Below are 24,804 nucleotides of genomic sequence, written 5' to 3' on the forward strand. Positions count from 1 at the left end.
TAAAGAATAATCATGAAAGACTGAGAGAGAAGAGACACAATTACATTCTGCCAGTTATTGCAAAGACATCAACATTTAATCCATAAGCAGAGGGAAAAATAGAATTACAACAAACATGAATAGAGCACAACACTGTCACTGCTGAAGGCAGAGATGCATCCTGGAGCTGTGGGTAATTTATTAGAGCGTCATCTACCTGACTCTTGGAGCTAACAAGCGACGACACACAGACAGAGATGACACAGAAATCAATGGAACCACTGCAGAGCTAAATGGGCCCCGTTTGTGGCAAAAGTGCCAATGACTCACAAACACAACAGGACCAAAAAAGGTTATAGAATACAACTACAATTGGTGCAATCGCAACAAACTTGGATGCATTCAACTCACCCTGTCAAACAACCATTCCAAACAATCTCAAGAGACTCTGGGTTCAACTGCAATGATTCAAGGAAAAGAGCATAAGGCAGGTATAGACTGTACAGGATTTCTTTAGCGGTGATGATCAATGCTTCCATAAAAACATTCAGAATAATATAAATGAAGTGTGTCTGAGAGTGAATGACACGTCTGAACCTCCCCTGGACTGTTAACAGCCTCACAACTAAGGGCTGCCCCCACGAAAACAGGTTTAGTTGAATATGCATACTTTCCGTCCACAAGGAGACGCCTCCCAGAGTGGGAAAATCTCAAAACGGCACGACATGTAAAGCTTAAACAACTTATACAATTAGACATAATTCCCCTTTCTTTCCCCTGGCTTGGTTCATTCTGTTATTAAATTTACAATTTCTTCTTCCTGTTTTTTTTGGAGTTGAACGCAACTTACAGTCCCACAACTTACACTTGTCCGTGTGGGGACTGTTTGAAAATGGCAAAGAAAAAGATTGTTTACGCTTGGTGCCGTTTTCGTCTGGGCGTGGCTTAAATCACTAGTGTTATGTAAGGAGCTGGAAGTCCGATTGGCTGTTCCACTGCACACAGTGCTCAGTGGAATGACTGCTACTTCAGCACCTGCACCACCTTCCTACACTGCAAAGAAACCAACAAACATTAGAGTCTAAACGAGAGTGGTAGTCTGACAGAGAGCAGCAATCCAAAGACAATCAATACTTTATTAACCAGCAGGTTAATTCGCTTATTATGGCTGTGGAAAAATGGCAGCATGCCCTACCTTTACACTGCTGTAGTGATGAAAAGTTAGACTGAAAAAGACCGTACCCAAAACTAACCAAGCCATATTCTTCCATATTATTACTCATGCATGAACAGTATTCTTGCTTATGTCCTGTGCATTAGCACGAGGTTTAACTTTGATCCCATAACACAAACTCTGGGGAAAAAAAATCTAAATCAGGTCATAGAATCTTGCCAAGTTTAATCCAAACTAGATAAAAAATCTTCCTGAGTCATGACTGTGAGAGACAGTTCAGCAATTATAATTGATGATGAATCAGTGATTATAATACACCCACCTGCTGCTGCATAGCCCCAGCGTGATCTGAACAGTGAACACCTGGACTCTACCTTCTAGCCCCCTTCAGCTGTGGGTCCTCCTCTGTTTTATTTATATCTCCCTCTATCTTTTTTTCCAGCATTGAAGCAAATGTTTGTATTTTTTATGCTCCAACCATATCCTCCTCTGTTCTTAGGTGTTGAACTTTCACAGACTAAATGATAGTAGAGGATGAGAGTCCACTTAATGGACATCAAGTCTCAGCTCTGCTGATGTAAAAAATAAAATATTTTTCCTTTTCCAAAAATATAGATTTAGTTTTTGTCTCATTTCTGCCAGTGTGGATTACTATGAATAGATATGAAGGTGGTGAAAAAGAATAAATAGATTTCACAGCTATATTTAATTTGGGCAAAGAGATTGTAGGAATGAGGAGCCAGTCATATTACAATGCCAGTTTTCAATATTGTCAAATGAGTTCACACAATGCTGAAAAAGCCCATCAGTGCCACACAACACTCAGCAGTGTCTTGGTTTCCTGTCAGTGGAAAACAGAAGCACAAGTTGAGCTAGTAAAGAGAGATACCAGCAAGTTCTGCACTGAAACAAGAGTGAAGTGACACGAATGGCCCAATTAACCTCAGTTATCTGAGCCATGAGTGAGGTAGTAGCATACTGAAGCAACTGTGGTTAAAAAACGGGCGGAGGTTGTCCTTGAAGAAAGCTCTTTCAGACAATGAAATATAAGAATGCTAACGTGTCAAACAACATGCCAAACGAAAAGAAACCCAATTGCGTTTTGGCTGTACTGACAGCAAAACAGACCATGGAAATAGACATGGAACATTATGTTTTCAAATTACTTAAATTAAGTCCATGAGGAGAATTAATCATAATTACAACATGACACAGGACATTCAGATTAAAAACATAGAGTTTAAAAAGACAGACAGGCTACCAACAACACACAGAAAACAAAGTGTGATGTCATATACACACACACACACACACAGTTATTGGGTACATTGGGTATTTGTTTTCTGACATCTTGTAAGGCCGACTGTTGCACATGGGGCCTTTAACATAACAGCAGTCATGTGTGAATTATGCTCCACATGACAGGTCTGTAAATGAACACTGAAAACGATCGGTAGAGAAACGGAGGCAGAGAACAAACAGAGAAAAAGGTCGTACCTGTGCAAACATGCAGGGAAACCGTTATAATCCCCACCTGACTGGTGGTGAACTGTGGGTGGAGAATGTTGCAAAAAGAGACTAAATCAACTGATCCCCAAGGCAGTCATACTAATAAAGCATTACTGTGGTCTGGGGGCCAGAGAGCGCAGACATTTCCCTACAATAAACCGTTGCCTACTGCAGCAGCAGCACACCAAACCAGAGGGTGCGGCACACGGCACAATGACCAAAGTGTTACGACTCGAGGAAAGACTTGATGGGCTACAACTGTGCAGCCACTGGCTTCACATAATTATCTTCAAATTGAAATTATCGAGGTGCATTTTCATCATGAGAGGTCAAGAGCAAAATGAGCCCTGCGCACACTGGCTTTAAAACGAAAGAACTCTGTTGCTTGGCAACAAAAGTGAACAATGTCTTGATTTCTTTTTAAAAGTATTTAATAGTGGGATTTCTGCTTTTCATTTCTCTTTTTCAAACATGTGCATAACACCTAAAAATTTGATTTATATATAGCTTAACAAGTCGATCAGACACTGTGACTGCATATTTATAGCATTGGCTCACTGGTCATACAATCCTTTATGGTTCATTTAACATTACATTCATCTATATAATATAAGAATGTTTTACATCCATCATTCAGTTCCACCTACTTTCTCTCTCTCACACACACACTCACTGTGTAAAACAACATTAATTGGTGTTTGTTAACCGAATGATTTTGATTTTGAACACAGCCTACTGACTCTAACCAAGTGTATAATCATAATCATGAGTTTTACATGAGAGGTCATTATTTTATGTTTAACCTCAAGGTAAGTGCTCTGCACTGATTACTCTCTGCCTCCTGCATTTACGGGCATGACGCTGTTGGAAGCACTGAGACCAAACTATTCAGTAAATGTGCCAGAAAAGTAAAACTAGGACATTATAGAGGTTTCGTATTTCTACTTTCATTAGTACCAAACAGACCTTTCATATTTTACTTCATTTTAATATTGATACAAAGTGCCAGACACTAGAAAATTGGACTTATGTGAACGAGTGGTATCAAAGTTTTGCCGAAAATGGAATTAGCTCCGAGTTCTTCTCCTTCTTTCTCCTCCTGCAGCCTTTGTTCTGTCTTTTCTTTGTCCCTAATGAAGTACAACAGACACATTATGGTGGGTGTAGAGGTGAGGAGGACATCTCAATGGGCTGTGAAGTAATCTGTAAATGGAAGCTATTTACGTCCACAGGAACTCTCAAAGTTTATGTTCCAAGTGATATCACAAACACACAATAAATCTGTCCAGCTATAAGATAACATTTATTGATATATCATTATCGATCTTGTCTGCTCCTTTTCAGTACCACACACAGTGGAGCTGCAGCATTAACATATGCAGTCAGAGCCTGGAATTACACAAGGCAGAGTGGTCCTTGATTAACAGCTGACCTGACATTTTATTGTTTCAGTGAACCATCAGTCAGGAGTCCGGACAGGAGCCAGAGCCAACATAATGCTGCTATTTCTGCAGCCGTAGACCTTACGCTGCTGGCAACACAGTCCTCTGTGACTGAGCCAACAGAAGAAATGCTTTTGCCATTAGAAACATTCATGGTGTCGGCAACTGCACAGAGAAGTTTGCATGTTTGTGAGGAGACGTGGCTAAAAAACCTGATTCAACTTGTGTTTCTGGTGTTAAAACTAACAGCACAGTGTACCAGAAATAAAAAAAATAATATTTATATAAACCGCATTTATAATGATAAGTCTTGTTTTCACCATGTGATTCTCTATGCCATCAGGACAGGGTTTTTTCATGGAAAAATGGTGACTTGATCTACTACATTAGTCCAAAAATGGAGAAAATAGTGTGTATATGATAAATGTGCCTATAATGATGATATGAAACCAGCTCTGAGGAAAATTTAAGGGTTCCTCAGTGCCATCTTGCTACAGCTGCCTCTGTATGCCAGTGACCAAACATTAAATGTCATGGCTCTTTTCCACTACATGGTCCCACCTCGCCTCAGCACGGCACAGCTATTAATCTCCAACATTTAGCACGGAAATATCTAAAAATCTCAATACTGAACAGAGGAGTCTGGTGTATTTAGCAACAGCACTGCTGAAAGCCTGGAATTGCGAGCGATGAGCCACATTACAACCCCACTGTATTTCACTTCAGTGACTGTGTCAGACGGAGTCTGTGCTCCGGTCATGCAGGAAGAACCAAACTAAACTTTTTAATTTACTGATTCTAATGGTTCAAAACTTTACATGATGTCACTAAGTTTGTGTGTCACCTACAAAAAAGTCACGGCAGTTTCACGCAGCTCTTACTAATGTACAAATCAGGCACAATGCAGATTTTTTTAGGGGCCTCTGAAGTTTGGAAAACCTCGACTTAGCCAAAGAAAATTTGAGCTTGTGCGAAAACTATTACATTTTCAACACTACCTTTTTAGTCATTGACTATTTTACCTTTCCATTGTTATATCAGAAAATATTTTCTTGTAAGTCTTTATGAAACATGGGGATGATCACAAAAGAGAGCTACACTAACTTGTAATTGCACATCACTACAACTAAAACATTCATTTTCCACTCACCTGACAGGCGTTGTACAGCAGCTGGTGCTCAAACTTCCGGATGCCCAGTATCTGTTGGAACATCTCGTACAACTGCTCCTTACTGAGGATGAGCTCCGACACAGCACTCAGGTGCGCCCGCTGTGTCTGGCGCCGCATGTCCTCATCCCCCCTGTAGATGGCATCGTACTTGGCAATCCAGGAGCTAAGCACAGTCTCTTTGCTCAGGCCGTCAATCTCCGGGAGGCTGCGAATGCGCCTCTCTATGTTTTTCTTAAAGACGTCTCGAAAGTCATTGGCTGAGCAGCCACCACTCTGAACCATCCGGTAAACACGCTCACTCTTCAGGAAACCCTGCCAAGGACAGAAGAAAACAATAAGTACTTTTTTGCAGTATTATGTACCCTTTAATCAATGTTTCCTTTTACCACAAGACATTGTTCAGACGAAAATGCATGTTCCAAAGTAGGACATTTAGTTTTCAGACCTATTCACAGATTGAAAACGGCACTGCAACTGAAACACGGCTTGCTCTTTTATTTCAGTGAGACTACTGTGTGGGAAAAACCTGAATTCAACTTCTGCCATAAAACAAGGTATTGTCATTGGGTAATGCACTTCACTCATGATGATGATGACTTTCAATTTTCCTACTACACGGCATTTGTTCAGTGGTACTCGTTTTTCAACCGGAAGGTCATGGGGTTCGATCCCCAGATACACTAGTCTAAATGCCAATGTGTCCTTGGGAAAGACACTTAACTTCAAGTTGCTCCTGAAGGGATGGTAAAAGTGCAGGCCATAGGTTCACTGTATGAAAATGGGTGAATGGCAAAATAAAAGCAAAAAAATGCAGTGTCACTGATTAACCAGTCCTTCCAAGTTTTTGTTATTGCTGTGACATCTGCTGTGACATCTGCTGCATTTGTTATAATGCATTATGAATGCAACACGTCTCCGCGTTAACCGTTTTGTCCAGTCCCACGACCCACTTTTTAGTCCCAACCCACCATTTAAGAAAGACTCATCAATGACAACTGAAGAAACAGTCTGGTGCTTGGTCACAGTGGCAGACTAATTTGCAGTGATTGGGCAAAAATGTAAGGTTGTGCAAAAGTCGCAGTAATTGGTTGAATTTGCGTTGGTTGATTCACACGTCGGACTTTTTGGCAGAAGCAGACTTGCACCAAGTCTGACAGAAAAAAATAAGTGGCTCTGACTGAGGAAGCAGCAGCAGCAGTTGAACTGTGTTGCACTAAACAACCTCCCAGTTGGCAGATTCACCTCTTCCTGTGAGTCACTCGGAAATTCTTAACAGTCAAACATCAGCGAGAACTGATTCATCTAGTCCAGGCTGAGAGTTCAGAAAACAGAGGCTGAGGAAACTGTAGAGACAAACAGGCCAAAGCATCAATCTGGACTTCAATATTCTAAATATTATCCGATGTACAATTTCTACTTTTAACACTTGATGATTGTCTCATATCTAAAAGATGAGATGTTCTGTGTTCTGTATATAATATTAATATTCATCTTGAGAAGCTAACCATGGGAACCATGCAAACCATGGGAGGGGATGTTGTATTTGTGAATTCTGTATAGAAGATAACAATTGAATTTGCCAGATCAAAATCAAGTGAAAGGAGGATAAAGAACAATAACATTTGTAGCCTGAAGGTTGTCCTGTGGGCTTCAGCTTGCCCCTGGGTGTCGGCGATGATGGGCAATGATACTGATAAACCTGCTGAGTGTGAACCAACAGCAGATGGAAAGGAGCCGCCAGGAGACTCCAAGAGTAATGACATGGAACAGAGATCTCTTGAATCTGCAGAGACTAAAATGGAGATAGCGAGAGACACCGGAGGAAAAAATGTGTTGGTGTCAAATAAGTCAGCAGCAACATTTAAAATCAGCAAAGGGGGGGGCAACGTGAAGAGATATTTATGATGATAAATGAGGAGTGGAATAAGTGGGTGGTGACAGATGTAGCTGCCAAGAGAGGAGGCTTCTATCAGCAGATAATGAGCCTCTCTGCGACACTCAACACAAACTGTTTTAAAGTGCAGAAAACAGAAATACATTACACTGTCGCTGCGGCCATAAACTATACAGCTGACTGTTTTAAATGTAGAACCATATGATGTTCATTCCAAGGGCTTTAAGCCATGAATGTACAAACTGGCAGAGTGAATGGTTTCAGGTGTATTTAGTCATCCATGTGGGACAAAAAGAAGCACTGCCAATAACTAGTTCAGAGTCATGTCTCATTTCCTGTTGAGCACTTAATCTTACTAACAGCCGCTAAAACGGATTACCGGGAGCTAAAAAATGTCCTGTTAACACACTCACAGTTTAATAATTCAGGGTTAGGTGTAGTGAAATTAAATTAACCAGTTTTTGGGTTTTTTGGACTAGGTTTAGATGATTGAACACAGCTCTGCAAGTGATACGATCAATCTCTCGATCTCTTAATCAAACGCAGCATTAATTGGCACTTCTGGGCTAAGGCCTCTTTAACAATTACCTGACAAGATTTAAATGTAATGAGGATTCAATTCTCATACACCTGTTGTACTGCTCTTTATTACACACAGACACACACACACTTCAGTGGAAATCAAAAATCAATCACTACCACATTATCCTCCACATGAAGACTGGAGGCAATCCCAGCTGACTGGGGCAAAAAAGTCCCTGGAGAGATTCTTGCTGTAAGGCAACAAAGCTAGCCATTGCACCACCATGTGACTTAATTTCTTTACCTCTACTAATCAGCAATATTCATGGGTTTGAGTGTAGTGACAATGTGGGAAACTGAGCCACCTTGGTGGAGGTTGACGCAGCTCTGAACTGTCATAATGTGGACATTACCGCATTTCAAACCTCTGACTCTCTTGCCTCTCAACACAACGGTCATTGTTAAGAGGTCATTAATTAATCACTGGTGTCTGCCTGGCATGAAGATGAACCAAAAGAGGGGCCAGTGGCTAATTACCCAGCAGAGGTTATTCTTCCACGTCAGCATAATGACAAGCATTTTAGTGCAACTGTGTTCTGTCTGAGCTGATGTGGGCTGTAGAAGAACAGAGCTCCTGTCACCCTGTTGCTACAAATTGATGGGATGCCTACATTTGATTGAAGCCTGTATTATCAACATGCAGCATGCCAGTGGAGGCCTCGCAATTGATCAAAAAACACTTAAGTCCACACTCTTGATACATTTAGCCAATCTAATTACCAAATCTAATGCAGTTTGCAATGATTGCAGGGGGCCACAGCCTTTTACAGGACAGCTGAAAATGGCTGATAACCAATGTTTGTTTTGTTTTTTTCATATATTTAGACAATTTTCTTTTCTTTGTTTCCACTCAAACTGATAAAATATAACTCTTTAATGACAACAAAAAATTGCTTAACTTCAGAAACCACTTATTAAACAACACTAATGGTCCTTCTCTCCAATCTACACTTAGTAGCTAAGTCCACACTGCAGTGCAATTATACACATGAAACAGGTCATCACAACACTAAAGAAATACTTTTCACTGAAAAAGGTTAAGTGACCTAGCAACATTTATCAAGTTTCTCAGAACAAAAATGCATAACTTGTTACAACGGCAATTAAAAAAAATGACTTGGCCAAACGATTTATAAGTCTACCACTAATGGACATGGTCAAATAATATTAAACTACTTGATAAACTATGTTGGGTTCAAATTCAACATCAGACCAGTGTACAACTCCATACCAAAAGCCGCCCTCCCTCTGCTGCTCCTTGGATTCCATAGGCTTTCAACCAGCTTTGTGTGGCGACACAAATGTCAGCCATTATTACTAATGAATAGATCAGCATGAGACTTCCTCCTTCCCTGCTGCTCAAATTAATTGCTGCTTTAAAATTTCACTAAATTATTTACACACCAGCAGAGTGCCCAGCTGTGAGTTGGAAGATTAAAGGCACAGACAACAAGAGTGTGCCCTCTCCAAGTGACTGAATACACTCACAGAGGTCTTAAGTTCAACAGGACCAGGCATTTCAGTGGTTAAACCTTCAGGTTTGGCATGTGTACCTCTCATTACTGTAACTCCTAGACCGTTTGTGATATCTAGAAAATTCAAAAACTATGGACTGGTGATCTGTCCAGGGTGTGACCCTGCCTTTTGCCCTATGTCTGCTGAGATTGGCCTCATGCGGAGGATAAAGTGGTGGAAGATGGATGGATGGATACCGGAAAGCTTTGCGTCCATACAGTAAATCTGTCTTTTATGGTAGCACTCAGGACTTCCGCGGAACCACCGTCCTATCACAGACAAGATTCACCAGCGCCTCACACTTTGTGATGTCAGTTTCCCAGTACCCTACTTCCTTAACGGTTGAATAACTGCAAGATATCTATAGTGAAAGTTATCTTGGAAAGAGGGGCAGAAGCACTCACTCGTTGAACATTTTTTGAGTATATCCAGGCGGTGATTATCATGATGGTCATAAGACAAAATAAGGTTAAACACCCAGCTATCCCGATCACAAAAGCAATTGTATGGTTGAAAATAAAAGGTTTAAAAGGTTTCCTATTATTTCTACAGCCATCATAAGGTCCACACCTGGTAGCGGTGTGAGGGCTTGCCTGCCGCATTGACCCCGAGGGCTACGCCAGTGGGAGTGCATTGCACTCCTGGCAGGGTCACCCATGCTGGACAGGTGGACTGCCTCACCCCTGAGGTAAAAAAAAAGGGTTACCGTTTGGCCAATTACCCAACCTACTGTAGAAAAAAAGCACCAATGATGAGAATATCATCGGTGGCCTATGCTCCGACAGGGGCAAAGGGCCTAAGTAAGTAAGTATTATTTTTACAGTGACCGTCAAACAAAATATACCGTTTTAGTATGTGCTCTGGATTATTCAAAACAGAAACTAGTTCTGTAGGTACTTTGGTAGTTGCCTTACTTACTTCATAAGTACTTTCAAATTCAAAATATCAGAACATTCAGAGAAATGAGGATCTCATGTTAATGGAAAAAGTATTTTCATCGGACACTTTCAAGCAATGGAATTTCTTGAATAATAATCTGCTGCACTTGAGAAGGGAGACACTAATGTCTGTCTGAACACAACAGATCGATTGGTGGGTTCTGACTGTGGCGCTCACTAACTCACTGCTTAGTTGATCGACACATTTAATCCCAAGCATTGTTATGATGGAACTGTTCTGTTGCAACGTTATTTAAGCTTTCGTCTAAGAGCTGCTAAAGAGGAGCTGTGGCTCTTCACTGCTCATATGTCCCTTCATGCATAAAACATGTAGTTTGATATTAAAATGTGTCAATGCATCTTCAAGACAGCCTGCCAGTTTGTGGGCGTCTCAACACATCACATATCATAGAAGGCTTTGAATTCAGCGTTACCTGTACCACTTTTATTTGGACACTATATCTTACTTTAATGTATTTATTCCTTAAGTTTAATTATATACTATATTGAACCATGTTTTTACATATTGTTTATCACTGTAGGTCTAGCTTTCTCTCAGTCCTAAGCTCAACAGATCCTATTCCATTATGAGGAAACATCCACTGCTTCTCAGAACCCCAGCAAGCAAGACTTGAGGTGGTGGAAGGCCGTTGGCTATTAGTGTTCTTCTACTTTGAAACAATCCTCCTTTATTAATACATAACACAAGCTGTTTTCTATTTGCACAATACTTTCTGTTTTTATGTTTGCGATGTCACATTCACACATTTTTAAAAAAAAAAGATGATGTACATAATTGACCTTGGAACATGAACTGAATCAGTCTCAAGTATATCAACAGATGAAATTTCTATTTCTGTTGTGAAACGTGGAACAATGGCTGCAGGCAGAAAAGTAATTCCTCCACTGCAGCATTTGACCACATTAGCCTGTGTCACACTGTGTTATGTTGAGTTTGTCTAATCACAGTGAAGAAACCTTCATGATTAACGGCAACATTGACCTGCAACCGTTTCTGTTAATTCCCAATTCTGTGCATGTTTCTCAATAAGTCATAACACCGGTGTTTCCCATTTTTGCACGTAGCAGTGACGGGCCGCCACTTTTAACAAGGAGAGGTGGAGAGTGGGCTCAGTCTTGTCTCTTTAGAAACTAACGTTAGGTTGATCTACCCGGATGTCAACGCGGAGGAGGACACACAAGGAAAGTGACAGAAGAGACGGCATTAAGACGGCAATAAGAGAATTGATGACAAATCGTCAAATTTCATGTGCAAACCATTGGTAAATTCAAGCCTTATAACCCCTTATCAAATATTATAATATATATAAATATCAAAATAAAAAAATATATATATATACAATTATAAAAAAAAGGAGCAGTGTGGGCTTCTTAGCTGCCTCAAGCAAAGCTGCAGATTATTTCAATACTAGTTTCGGTTTCTGCTTTTAAATGATGAATGAAACAGATGCACCATGAAGCAGTAGAGTAATGAGTCATCAGACAAAAGTGACCACAGATGAAGGGCATTGGGGCCACAACTATCAGCTGTTTCTAGATGGCAGCTCAGACTTAGTTCAGCTATGTTGACAAATGTTTTGATTGATCTTCCTGCTTTGTATCTGACAGACTGATGATGCAGGAAATCACAGCTCGGCAGTGAAACTACTACTTTAACAGAGCGCTCTGATGGAGAGAGAACCACCCCCCTGCTGTGCGAAACTTCACATCCATTTTACCTCTCTAAAGCATGAACAAACAGAGGGAGAACAACAAGGCCGAGTGAAATACAAAAACAAAAAGTACAGGGAGCAGAATGATGGTGGAAAACAAGGAGGAGGAATAGTACATCGACCTGTGTTTGATGTGTCATTTTGTTAAAAAACAAACAAACAATAAAAAGTTGGACTGGTTATAAGGAGAAACTTTTTCTTGTTTGTTTGGTTTTTAAATGGCAGACAGGCACTGTGGCCAAACAGCAAGAAGGTGCAGGGTTCGATTCCTAGTCGGGGACCTTTCTTTTTTTGGAGGCTCTCCCGTTTCCTCCCACCACTATTGACACATGTATGAATGTTAGAATGTTAGACAAATCAGTCAGGTTGGTCTCTTGAGGCAGCATGCGCAGTCACAGCAGCTCTGATCAACCCTCCATCTGACCTTGAAATTTCATTGTGCAATTTCAGTTGTACTATGATAATAAAGATCCTTTCACTTTTTTTAAGGGTTCTTTGAAGCATAGGAAGTTGTTGCCAGCATTGTGGAAAAGAACCAGTATGCAGAGCAGGTGTGGTGGAAAAGCTAATCGGAGGACCTGCTTTCTCTCTAATTAAAGAGTTCCTGTTCCTCTTTGTCCTTCTTCTCAATATTGTGCATGATGAAAAGTTATTAGGGAATTATTGATCAATGTAATACTGACAAAAACAAAACAATTCTGACTACTGTACAATTAATAAATACTGTGCATTGAACATGCTAACTTGTTTTACGGATCGACGTCCCGCACGGGAACCTCATCAATTGTTTTATAAATCCTGAATCCAGATCCATATTCAGTTCATCAACAAAATCTAATCAGGGTTCCAGCAAGCGCATGGTAGCATATCAGCTAGAGCTGAAACGATGAATCGATTATTAATCGATTACTAAATTATTCGACAACTATTTTGACAACCGATGAATCGGTTTGTAGTTTTTCAAAATTAAAACAAGATTTACGATTGTTTAAGCTTCTTATATTCTAATATTCTCTTAATTTCTTTACTCTGGATAACACAGAAATCATTAAAAGTGAATCATTTTGGTTTGTGGACAAAGCAAGACATTTGAGAACATCATCATTTACAGGTTTGACAAAATTTTTTAAGGTTTTCTGATATTTTATGGACCAAACGATTATTTCTTGAAAGTAATCGACAGATTGATCGATTATGAAAATAATCATTGGTTGCCGCTCTAGTATCAGCCCGTTAAGCTATGATTTGTGGCCAACATGCAAAATTGAGGACGTTACACTGTATTTATGTGATCACTTTACAATCAAAATATAATAGCTTGTGCAGGCCAGAAATTCAGGGACTTTCCACCCTAAGTTTCACCCACGAGCGAGCAGAACAAAGGTGCTCCAATGTCAATCCCTGCATGGCAACTGCCAAGTCCATGGAAACCAGCAGTGTTGAGCTTTCCATTACATTCCATGAACTAATCATGACGTTAACCATATATTTGAAAGGCTGGGCTGCCTGGATTAATAAGAACAATTTTCCCCTATGTGTACCCTTCAAATGGCCACTTTTCACTGTCAACTCCACACTCCATCGCCATTATCATCACGCTAAAATAAAATCCCAGCTAGAACCCTGCTAATAATTTCTTCCATCCTTGGGCCAAGTCCAACATTAGCAGAAAATGCCATTCAAATCCTTCTTTTACTTTTTGTGTTATGTTGCTCACAGACAAACAAGTAGAAAGACAGAAATGGCCCAAAAATATAACCCCCCTCAGACAGAGTTAGCAAAACTCTGTTAATGAAGTTAGTGTGGATTTGGCAGCTGGGTATGGTTCAATAATGTGTCCCCCAGGAACAGGAAATGTCAGCAGTCCTTGAAAGTGACAGACTTTCAACGGGTCGCTCAACTTCACAGCAGACACAGCGTTGAGTCATCGTAACCACCTAGTGATCGAAATGAAAGCAGCAGCTGTAGCATCGTTTAGAGGGAAGATCAACCTGCCTATCAGTCTGACTGCACAGACAGTTTAAAATCTTTTCATCCCCTGTCTAAGACCGTCGTCTGTGCTGTGAACGAGATTTCAAATTAAACTTGCCATTTATCAGGATGTTTTTGTAATTACTGTAAACATTTGTGAACCGTGTGCAGTATGTTAAACATATTTAAAAGGTGAATGTTATCCTTTTGACAGACCTGACAGCAGTACTGTATTAACTATGATGTATTGCTTTTTGTACACATAGTTAGAGCTGCAACTAGCGATCATCTCCCTAATTCAGCTGTCAATTATTTTCTCAAGAAATTGATTCTGTTTCCCCAAAACGATGATGTTGTCAAATGTCTTGTTTTATCCACATCCCAAAATTATTCATTTTTAATGATTTCTTCCTTAGATACAAACACAAAATATTAAAAATTATGAAGCTGAAAAATCAGAGAGCTTGTTTTAATTATAAAAAAAAATCCCAAACCCATAATCAAAATAGTGAACAAACAATTTAACAATCGATTCATAATCAATTAATCGTTGTAAACCTACTCAAATAAAAACATTTAAATTAATACCATAAATGGTAAAAAAAATTATATGGTGACCTGTTTCAGAGGTCCAAGAGAAACCAAGAGACCAAAACAATGAAACAAATCAGGTGTCGCGATACAAATGACAAAGCCACAAAACCTCTACCACTGCTGTCACTGGGGATGCAGCCTGTTCCACAGTTATTATTTTACCAATGTCACACAATCACTTATAACAGTATACAACATTTAGAACTGGGGTTGCTGCATTAGTCAATGTGACCATTGTTACACAGTGTTCAGGCACAAAACAATCAGAAATCCTTTTCACTAAATTATGACAGGTCTGAAAAATTCAGATTACGAAACTATTCTGAGAAACAAAGACTATGAAGGACTGCCACAGACGAGGGCAGTGAGACTTAGAATTAAATTTAGAAAATGTAATACGTCTGCAGTTAAATATCTAAAAACGACAACACAATCATTTCTCAGTAGTCTGCTGACATTACTCAAACACTTTAAATCCATATTTATATATTGACTACTATTGACTACAACTATTGGGACAGCTGTATATCTTGGCATTTATTACAGATTAAATAGATTTTATCGTCTTCTGCATGTGTCACCAATCAACTGTGGATAGGGAGAATTAGGCAGGTATCAGTGGAACTTTAAACTATGCAAATAAAACCAAACAAAAAATACAGCACTGAGGGAAAAAAAGGTTTTCAGATTTTATTTGATCATTTATTTCCCAAACCCAGTGCACATGATTTATCAGTTATTGACAGCTTTGTTTGTATCATTCTGCTGCGAGATGCTTTCCGATCTCTCAGAGACACTGTGCATCCGCTTCTTTCCAGCACTGGTATTTCAGAGATTAAACATTTTTCTTTAACCTCTGAAATCAGAGGCTACGAGCTGCACAGCGAGCACGACACTAGCTCATCCTGAGGCGAGCTGCTAAAACAACATTATTTCATAAACCAGTGCCACTTGTCTACTTTCAACAGCCTCCGTATCTTAATTATATCCCAAAAACCAGCCATGCCAAGAGCTTTCTGTGTTTTAAATGTGTCCTGAAGCTCCACACACAGAGCTAAGTACGTCTGCGGGGCCGGGCTCCAGGTTTAACTGTGGGACCAGTCACTCACCCTGTGTGGGTTGGGCTAATCCAAAATAGCGAAAACAAGGGGAGTGTTTTCTGAAAACACGCCGTTACCTACACCCCCATTAGCACATGGTACTGTAACTCCTGATGAAATTAACCATAGACTGTATGAAATTAACATGGCAAAAATGTAATATTCTTATGATGAATGTTAAAATTTATGTAACCCATCGGTTAATAATAAATGGGGCAGTTTTTCTCATATCTACTGTTGCTGACTATTGTTCTCTGCTTAATAATATCACTTGATCAATCCTATTCTAACATTCCACACTACAAAATAAGTAATTAAAGTATGTATTCATGCTGATATCGGTATCGGATCGATATCGGCCAATACTCAAGGCTGCAATATCGGTATCGTATTGGAAGTGAAAAAGTTGTCGGGACATCCCTAAACAAAACGCTCAAAAGCAGGATTGTGTACATTTAATGGACTGACTGCCAGCCTTCAAACATGGGGCCTACTCCCCCTCACAGAGGAAATCCACTTTCATGCTGCACTAACAGGCTTCCATGTAAGACTTGTATCAAAACAAACAGAGGCAGACAGATACAGGCCTCCCACTCACACACTGAGGAATACATGCAGTAAAACAGCCCCAAGGCAGCTTGACGGAGCTCCTGTTGTGTTCACTGCCTCTCTGTATATGACAGGTGTTTTCGTCTGGTGGGTAAATGCACAGCTAATCAAATGTTCAGTTGTGGTTAGTTTAATATTTAAATGCAAAACGGCAGCAGTAGCACAGTTTACAGACTGCACCGTCAATTTTTTTATTTGTTGTTTGTTAACACGTGTGGAGAGACATACAAAGACTATATGAATATACTGTATTTCTTTCTCAGGCTTTTTTGGTTTGTTCTTCTCCTGTTTTAAAAGGTCCAGTGAAATTTCCCCCCATCCCTCCCAACCAAACAGAGGCATGATAACAACACACAGATACACCTTAGAATTGAATTAGATGTTATTTTTGCACACACGCCAGTGATAGTGAATTTGACCTCTGCATTTAACCCATCCTTAGTGTGTGGTGAGCAATTGGCATCACTCATCTGCACTCCGGGGAGCAATGGGGGATCGGGGGCCTTGCTCAGGGGCACCCTACCCCTTGATCCATCCCAGGATTTGAACCAGCGACCCTCCATTTACAAGCCCAATTCCTTTCTTCTTGGCCATGGGCTATCCGCATGCACTGTAATAATATGTTTAATATGTTTTATACAATTCACAGTTGTTGTGATAATACTGTTGAATTTCCCCACAATTATCTTATTGTGAGATCTTTTTTACTTGCAATGTGCAATAAAAGATATATATATATATATATATACACATACGCATATATAGACTGTATCACCCCATCCTTAGATTGAAGCACAAATAACTTAAAACCTTTTCAAATCAGTCAAATTCTAACCCTTTAACACAGAGTGTAGTGGACTTTGCATTACTGTTTACGAAACCGCTTCTGCGGAAAATGTGGTTTTGGAAAATTGCAAGTCAAAGCCAATGGCAGTGTGGTTATAATGGGAATTTCACTTGCGCTGTTGCAGGAACCTGGTGAATCAGTGCCTTTGTCACCAGAGAGGAGAGAGTTGGAAAAATGCCTGTACAAAGTTTCCATTTTTTTGTCCTGACTTTGCACATTGAGACAAAAACTCAAATAAATGTCATTTTAAATAGGTTCTATACTGATAAATTTCAAATTTAACATGTAAAATCTGTTCATGTACAACTACAGTGTTTAAACTTTATTTAGAATTGTTAATACACTACTTTAACATGCAGTAAATTGTAAACAAAGGCCAGATATTGTGGAAAAATGGGCAAAAGCACATACTCACATGACATTTTCTGGCCTTTTTTTGGTTAAAATTAGCACAAAAAAAGGCCAAACAGACATTAATCTTGAGGCGTTAAAGGGTTAAAAGGAACAACATTTGATGAATTGTCACTGCACTCAACATCCCTAACATTTTTAACTTTAAGAGCGCATATGTCATGTGACAGTCCATCCCTGTCTAGATTCAGGTCAATAAATGATCTGTCAGTTGAAGGCACTTACTTCCAGCCTGAGCAGCAGCTTCCTGCTGGGCTACTGAAATGTCACACACCTGAAGCACCAGACTCCAGCTGCTCTAAAACACTAAATTACAGGTCGCACACACCTGCAGCTCCGGCACAAAAAAATATAAGCTGCCACTGCCACAGTTTGTTTCTCATACAAGATCATCTGATCATTTGGTGCTGCAGCTGAATTCACACTACATTATAATTACAATATTATCACTGCGTCATCACTCAAGTCAAGCAATACATTTCTGGATGACGTGGAAAAAAAAGACTCATCCCCATTTTCTCTCGCTAGGATTTTTTTTTCCCTTTTTTCCATGTGAAAAGAGAATATTTAAATTTCTAACTGTTACAGCTGATCAAAGACTGAAACATGACGATTATGAGCAACTAATGTCAAAATAGTCCTGGATTGAAGCTGCGGGAGGCAGAATCGCAACAAAAGTCTGACTGCTGGTAAATTAATCTCTAGCCTGGCTAACACCAGACTGCATCTCAATCTAATTTGAGATTGAGTGTGAAAACTCCAAGAGGAAAGACAAACAACAATCAAATCATCAAACAACTTTAAACTTATGCAGCACTTAACCGTTTTACTCTTCCCGCACTTGTGATTCTCGCTTCACTCTCACCAACCTATCAAACTCACGAAAGGCCAGAACTTAAGATGTTAGATATCCAGTGAGGATAATCACATCCACTGAAGACAACACGTCATCTCTCTCTTTCATAGTCAGCTCCTGTGGAGCTATACAAATGATTGATGGACAGTCTGATGGAGATCATTTGCTTTCACACGTCCTGGCAATTTAGGCAATGAGTTGTAGGCTTACAAGATCTGTATCTCCTTCTTAATCGTAAGCACAAAGATGAGGGGAGATACAGGAGAAGATGGAAGCAGAAGAGTGGCAGACAACAGAGAGACAAGAGAGTAAAAATGGAATAAACAGTGGGTAGAGCCACTGTAAAGTGTCCTCCTCCAACAGTGGATGGACAGAAACAACCCACAGAAGGTTTGCCACAGTGTCTCTGGAGGAGTCAGAGGATGTATTTCTATCCAAGTTCTGAGTTCCAACTTCTTGGAAAAAACTCCAGAAGGACAGAGAAGAAAACATCATTAAAACGTAAAAAAATCCTTATAAAATGAGTCAGACAGAGCAATACGAAGTGTATGCAATGATGGTTGATAGAGAAGTATCATGGTGACATGGTCATTCAGAGGGAGCAAAGGTGAGGAAAATGTAAGAGATTTCGCTTGAATGGAGTGATTGATTTTCTAATCTGCTTCAGCTTCACTGGTGATCATTTAAATTACTTTGTACCATAAATGCTCAACAACCACTCTGTCATCACAGGTGCAGAGGGAGATGTGAAGGAGGACCACAACGAAAGTGAACATGAGACCATTTAAAACCTGATTAACCCACAAACCCATCATTTGACCCACAATGCAACACCTGAGTCAGGGAGCAGAGGTCAACAGATGCGACATCCATCCATCCTCTACCGCTTTATCCTCCACATGAGGAATGCGGGAAGGCACTGTGCCAACCCTGGACAGATCACCAGTGCATCACAGAACACAGAGACAAACAACCATACACTCTCACACTCACACCAATTTGTGTCCAATTTGCCTAATCCCCCAGATGTGACATATCACTTAATATTTGTCTTAACCCTGCACAATATTGTGTTCCGTCATGTCAGATATCCGCATGTTCACAAATTAACACAGTATTGAATAGCTACATTGTGTAAAATGTGTCAACATTTTCCAAACCTCTTCCTGTTTGTGTTATCGCTGCATTTTTATACTATTGCAGAATCCAACATGATTATCTTATTATCCATATATTATAGGAGACCTGCAGTAGACTAGAGCGTGTTTTCATTCGTACAAGAGAAGGACGGAGTACAGATACGAGAGATAAAAAAATATATATATCTTGCCTCGTAGTAGCTCCTCACGGCATTGCAGAAAGCTTCATCTGCCACAATCTGAGTTTCCCCATTGAGGAAGGCCAGAAAACGCTCCTTCACTGCCTGAAGCTGCTGCTTGTTCACCTGGGAGAGAGATGGGAGGCAGAGAGAGGAGAAGATGAGGATGAGAGGAAGGCAGTGTGGATGAGAAAAAGACAAAAGTACAAGATAAGTTTGATAGTTTCAGTGTGGCATCATTAAAGTACACATTATAGTTTGACAAGGTTCTTAAATTGAATTTCTTTCCAGATAAGAATACTAAAGAAGTTAATGATCAAAATGATGATTTCTTTTTACCCTTGTCATTTCTCTGGACCTCACATTATTAGTGGTGCAACTAGTGAATAATCTATTAATCTATCAATTATTTTCTCAATTAATGAAGTACTTGTTGGGTACTTCATCAAATGGAAAATTTGATGTTCACGAATGTCTTGTTTTGTCCATAAAACAAAAATGACTCAATTTTGACACATACACACACATACATACATACATACATACATACACACATATATATATATATATATATATATGTATATATATATATACACATACATACACACACATATATATATACATACACATATATACACATATATACATATATGCATATATTATTGAAGAGCTAGGCAAACAGGGGTATTGAGGATCAGATTGCTCTTGACGTAATGTAATTTGGGAAGACAGCCAGTCACAGAACTGTCAGTCATCATCGAAACAACCCAAATAATGTCAGTCAACAGCCGTCAGTCAAACTGCCAAATCTTATCAGACATGAAAAGAGACCCAACAGTCCTGGTGTCAGTAAACTGGAAATGAAAGAATATGTCATATAATATATCAAATATATCATTTCCAGAAATACAAGAAGCACTGTGGGACTTCAGATCTTTCACAACAGGATTTAGGGAAATGAATATATATATATACAAAGAAATCATCAAAATTGAATCATTTTTGTTTTGTAGATAAAACAAGAGATTCGAGAACATCATCATTTTCCATTTGATGAACTACCAAACAAGTACTTCATAATTGAGAAAATAATAGATACATTAATTGTATGGAGCAAAGAAACCAGAAACTATTCACATTTATAAGGCTGAAAAAAACAGAAAGCTTGTTTTAATTATTAAAAAAAGACTTGATTAATGGCGATTAATCGATTATTAATTGATTAATGGTTGCAACCCTACCAGCAATCAAAGAACAAAGAGAAAAACAGAAAAAGTCTAATTGCCTGGAAGGGAAGCAGGGACATGGCACCGTGACTCAAGCAGAGGAGTGTGCAGAGTGCAGCTTCAATCATGATGCCACTGCTTGTGGATCACTACACTTCCAATATATGCAACATTGTTAAGACTGTGACAAACTCTCTCCTTTGGAAGTAAACACCGTCGACCGGCGGAAAGCAAATGCACCACCGTTCCCCAGGTAAATCAGGTTCATTTCAGTGTATCGACATCCTTGTATTCGGAGAGTGTTTCTCTGCAGCCCAAGTTAACGAGATAACACAAGCGGATTTTTTTTAAAGAAGACAGTGGTTGTTTCTTCCTGCAGCAGCTACATTGCACTGTTAGATGCACGATGTGCACACCTCCAGCTCCTGTCACTGTACTCTACTGCTCACAGACTCACGCTGTGTACAGCAGCAGCTCACACAGTCGTCGGAAATGACTTCTTTAATGTTCACGTCATGTTTATATGATGTAGTATTAAAGAGCATTTGCTGCTACAGCTACTGCAGTATCTACAGGTGGCACTAAGTCAACCATGACTGAAACTCAATTTCATTTTAATATAAACTCAAAATCTTTATCACACTGACTTCAAGAACTCGACACAGTTTGACCCCATCAGCTAATTGATTAGAGTGAAGAATAATAGTTCTCACATCCATTCGTCTGCTCACCTACAGTGCACCTATCCATGTCTTCATCCACCCATGATGAACTATTTTGTAGTCTCTAGTTTGGGTTTGCAGAGCAATCAGGCCAAAGAACGAAAATGTTCCCTGTGAATGTCATCAATCCTGGTAATTTCTGCCCAGTGAACCACAGCTGCCATATTGTGCTGCATGATTCTTTTAAGGGCAAAAGAATCACCAGACGCTGCATACGTATGAGAGGTGCTCGGCAGACAGTGGCATTAGGGGGGGGTTCAAATCTTATTCTTTTGCTCACTGCAGCAGTGCGAAGTACAGGAAGTAAGTTCAGGAAGTCAAAGTGGCCGGTGACTTATTTCATGCCAAGAACTCTTTGTGTGGCTTCACGTCTCCTGTGTCTAAATGGGAAACAGCCCATTGTACTCATTCATGTTAAAAATGACTCACACTTCAAACAAGTGGGAACATAATTCTAGAGCCTGACTGATGCAGAGATTTGGGGGTGATTATGCAGACATTATGGTGTATATCGTAGTCACCATCAAGACCCTATAGTGGGTTTTTTCAGTGTGTATCAATCTCCTTCACTTCTATGAAGTACCACTGACAGCACTTCAGCAGCATTAACACATGCAAATAATCGGAAACGACGAGCAAAGTCATTCAGCAAATCAGCAATTTTCTTTCTTTCCATCCATCCCTTAGCAGAGCTGCAACCTCCTTTGATTTTTCACTTCCTGACTTGTTTGCATTTTACTTGCATGTGTTAAACGTAATTTTTACCAAATCTAATTAAAAGAATTACAAGATTTGCCCTGCTCTTATCGCTGAGGATCTTTTGACATTGACATTGAAGAAAATGTTGTGAAATAGGTAGTTGGTGAAACTTCAGTTTATGATTTTCTCTTCAAAAAGAGATTTATTTCAGTTTCATCTGCCTATTCAGCACACACTCTCGAGCGTGTTATGTGCATTCAACAAACTAATTTCCTGTTCTAAAGCCATTCTGGATGTGTTTTGGAGCCTCTCTCACTTTTATCACCATCTTTTTACAGGTGATTGCAGCAGTAATGGCTTTACTCCTCCAAATGCATCCCGTCCATGAAATGAGAAAAGAAGCTGGATATACACAGTGAATACCGTCGTCTCAAGTTTCAGTTGAATTTCTGCTCGTGTCTCTACATTTTCATGACATTGTCTGAAATGGATTTGCCCTGGGGGAGTTTCAGATGCGGACAAGGAGCACTTCTGCTCCGCATCAGTGACAGAAAACATTCTGCTGGAAGTTTCACTTTCCCTTCAGGGACATCAGTCTCCATTGCTGGACTCATATTGCCATTCTTCAAGAAGCTACCGCTGTTCCGAGGTCTGCAGGTCAACATCTCTAACAGTCGGGGCTTGTTGCTTTCTGAGTAAACACACCAACACAGAGAACTCTCCAGCTATAGGACTAGGGGTAGGGATGTCCCAATCCGATATTGATATCCGATATCGGTCCGATATCAGCCAAAAAACGAGTATCAGATTATATCGGACTGCCTCTAAAATCTCTGATACAAGCACTTTGATACAAGCAGTCCATTTCGCACCAGCACCTCTATCCAGCAGCGCCTGTTGTGATCACGTGGGCTCCGCGTGTTGAATGCATGTAGAGCCCATGTGTGTGACTGCTATTTCAGACAAACATTTTTCTTTAATCTCTGAAATCAGAGGCTACGAAGCCGCACAGCGAGCAAGAGCTAGCCGTTAGCATGCTAGCCTCCTCCTCTGCTTTGCTACACACGTATAACATAGCTTACACACCGTGGTTTTGTCGGCAACGTTTCCATTGTTGACAGACCACCTGTGATTTCAGAGATGTGGGAGGGGGTTTGAGTTTTGTTGCCGTGTCACCCAAATCAGCAGTTGCTGTGGTTACCATTAGTTGGCAGCAGCTTCAGGTTAGCGGGAGGATATAATGTATAGTTGTGCTACAATGGCTGCAACCACAACACTGTGTTTTCCCCCCTCTGGCACATCTGCAGAATGTCACACAGGGGGCGTGGTTAAATCCTCGATTCCACCTTTGATTATGATCAGTATTTGATTTAAAATCGAGATTGTGACACAACAAAAACTTTTTTTATTTGTTGGTGTTCATTATTGAAGAGCTAGGCAAACAAGGGTATTGAGGCTCAGATTGCTTGTGATGTGATTTGGGAAGACAGCCAGTCACAGACCTGTCAGTCATCATTGAAACAACCCAAATAATGTCAAACGGCCGTCAGTCAAACTGCCAAATCTGATCAGACATGAAAAGAGACCCAACGGTCCTGGTATCAGTAAACTTCATGGCAAATGATACATGTGGAAATGAAAGAATATGTCATATAATATATCAAATATATCATTTCCAGAAATACAAGAAGCACTGTGGGACCTGAGCTCTTTCACAACAGGATTTAGGGAAATGAAGCTGTAAATCCCAGTACAAGGGATCTTAATGATTCAATTTTAAAGAAATTGTAGAACTTAAGAACTGAACCGATGAAAACATGTATGTTAAATTCTCCAGACATCACCTGTAGTGTAATTGGGCACACATAAACCAAAATACTAACAATCAAAGTGCTTGGAAGCAAATATTAGGCTCTGAACTGCACCTTCTGAGCAGAGTGACACTATAGCTATGGAAATACTTTCAGGTGCACCCAACAGCTGAAACAGGAAAAAAAAAAAACGCCTTCGCTGGATGTAAATCCTATTCATTGTTGAAAGTTAATCAGGTACTATCTGTGTACAGTGCCATCAGAGAGAATGTTTGTCTGGATTACCTGTGAAGAAAAGATCATTTCCAGGTTACAGAAGACTCGACTGACGTGATGAGACCACTATGTTAATAGTATATTAATATTTTTTTTCATTTCCAGTAGAGCTGAAACAATTAATCGATAACTAAATTAATCCACAACTATTTTGGTAATCGGTTTGAAGCTTTTTTCATGATTAAAACAAGATTTACGATTGTTTAAGCTTCTTAAATGTGAATATTTTCATAATTTCTTTGCTCTGGATAACAAAGAAATCATTCAAAGTGAATCATTTTGGTTTGTGGGCAAAACAAGACATTTGAGAACATCATCATTTCCAGGTTTGACGAACACCGATCAACATTTGTTAAGGTTTTCTGATATTTTATGGACCAAACGATTAATTGAGAAAATAATCAACAGATTAATCGATTAATCACTA

General features: G+C 39.7%; 1 protein-coding gene across 1 annotated transcript in view; it reads right to left on the reverse strand.

Annotated features, from left to right (window-relative positions):
* Positions 1–24,804, reverse strand: part of cadps2 (Ca++-dependent secretion activator 2) — a 133,961-nt gene that overhangs the window by 90,226 nt on the left and 18,931 nt on the right. Inside the window, exons 2-3 of the mRNA XM_044036339.1 lie at positions 19,656–19,769; positions 5,255–5,587 (exon numbers count right to left, since the gene is read on the reverse strand). Coding sequence (XP_043892274.1) covers positions 5,255–5,587; positions 19,656–19,769 — 447 coding nt within the window. The remainder of the gene's footprint in view (positions 1–5,254; positions 5,588–19,655; positions 19,770–24,804) is intronic.

Source organism: Solea senegalensis, linkage group LG10 (genome assembly GCF_019176455.1).
Source record: "Solea senegalensis isolate Sse05_10M linkage group LG10, IFAPA_SoseM_1, whole genome shotgun sequence".
NCBI classification, from domain to species: Eukaryota; Metazoa; Chordata; class Actinopteri; order Pleuronectiformes; family Soleidae; genus Solea; species Solea senegalensis.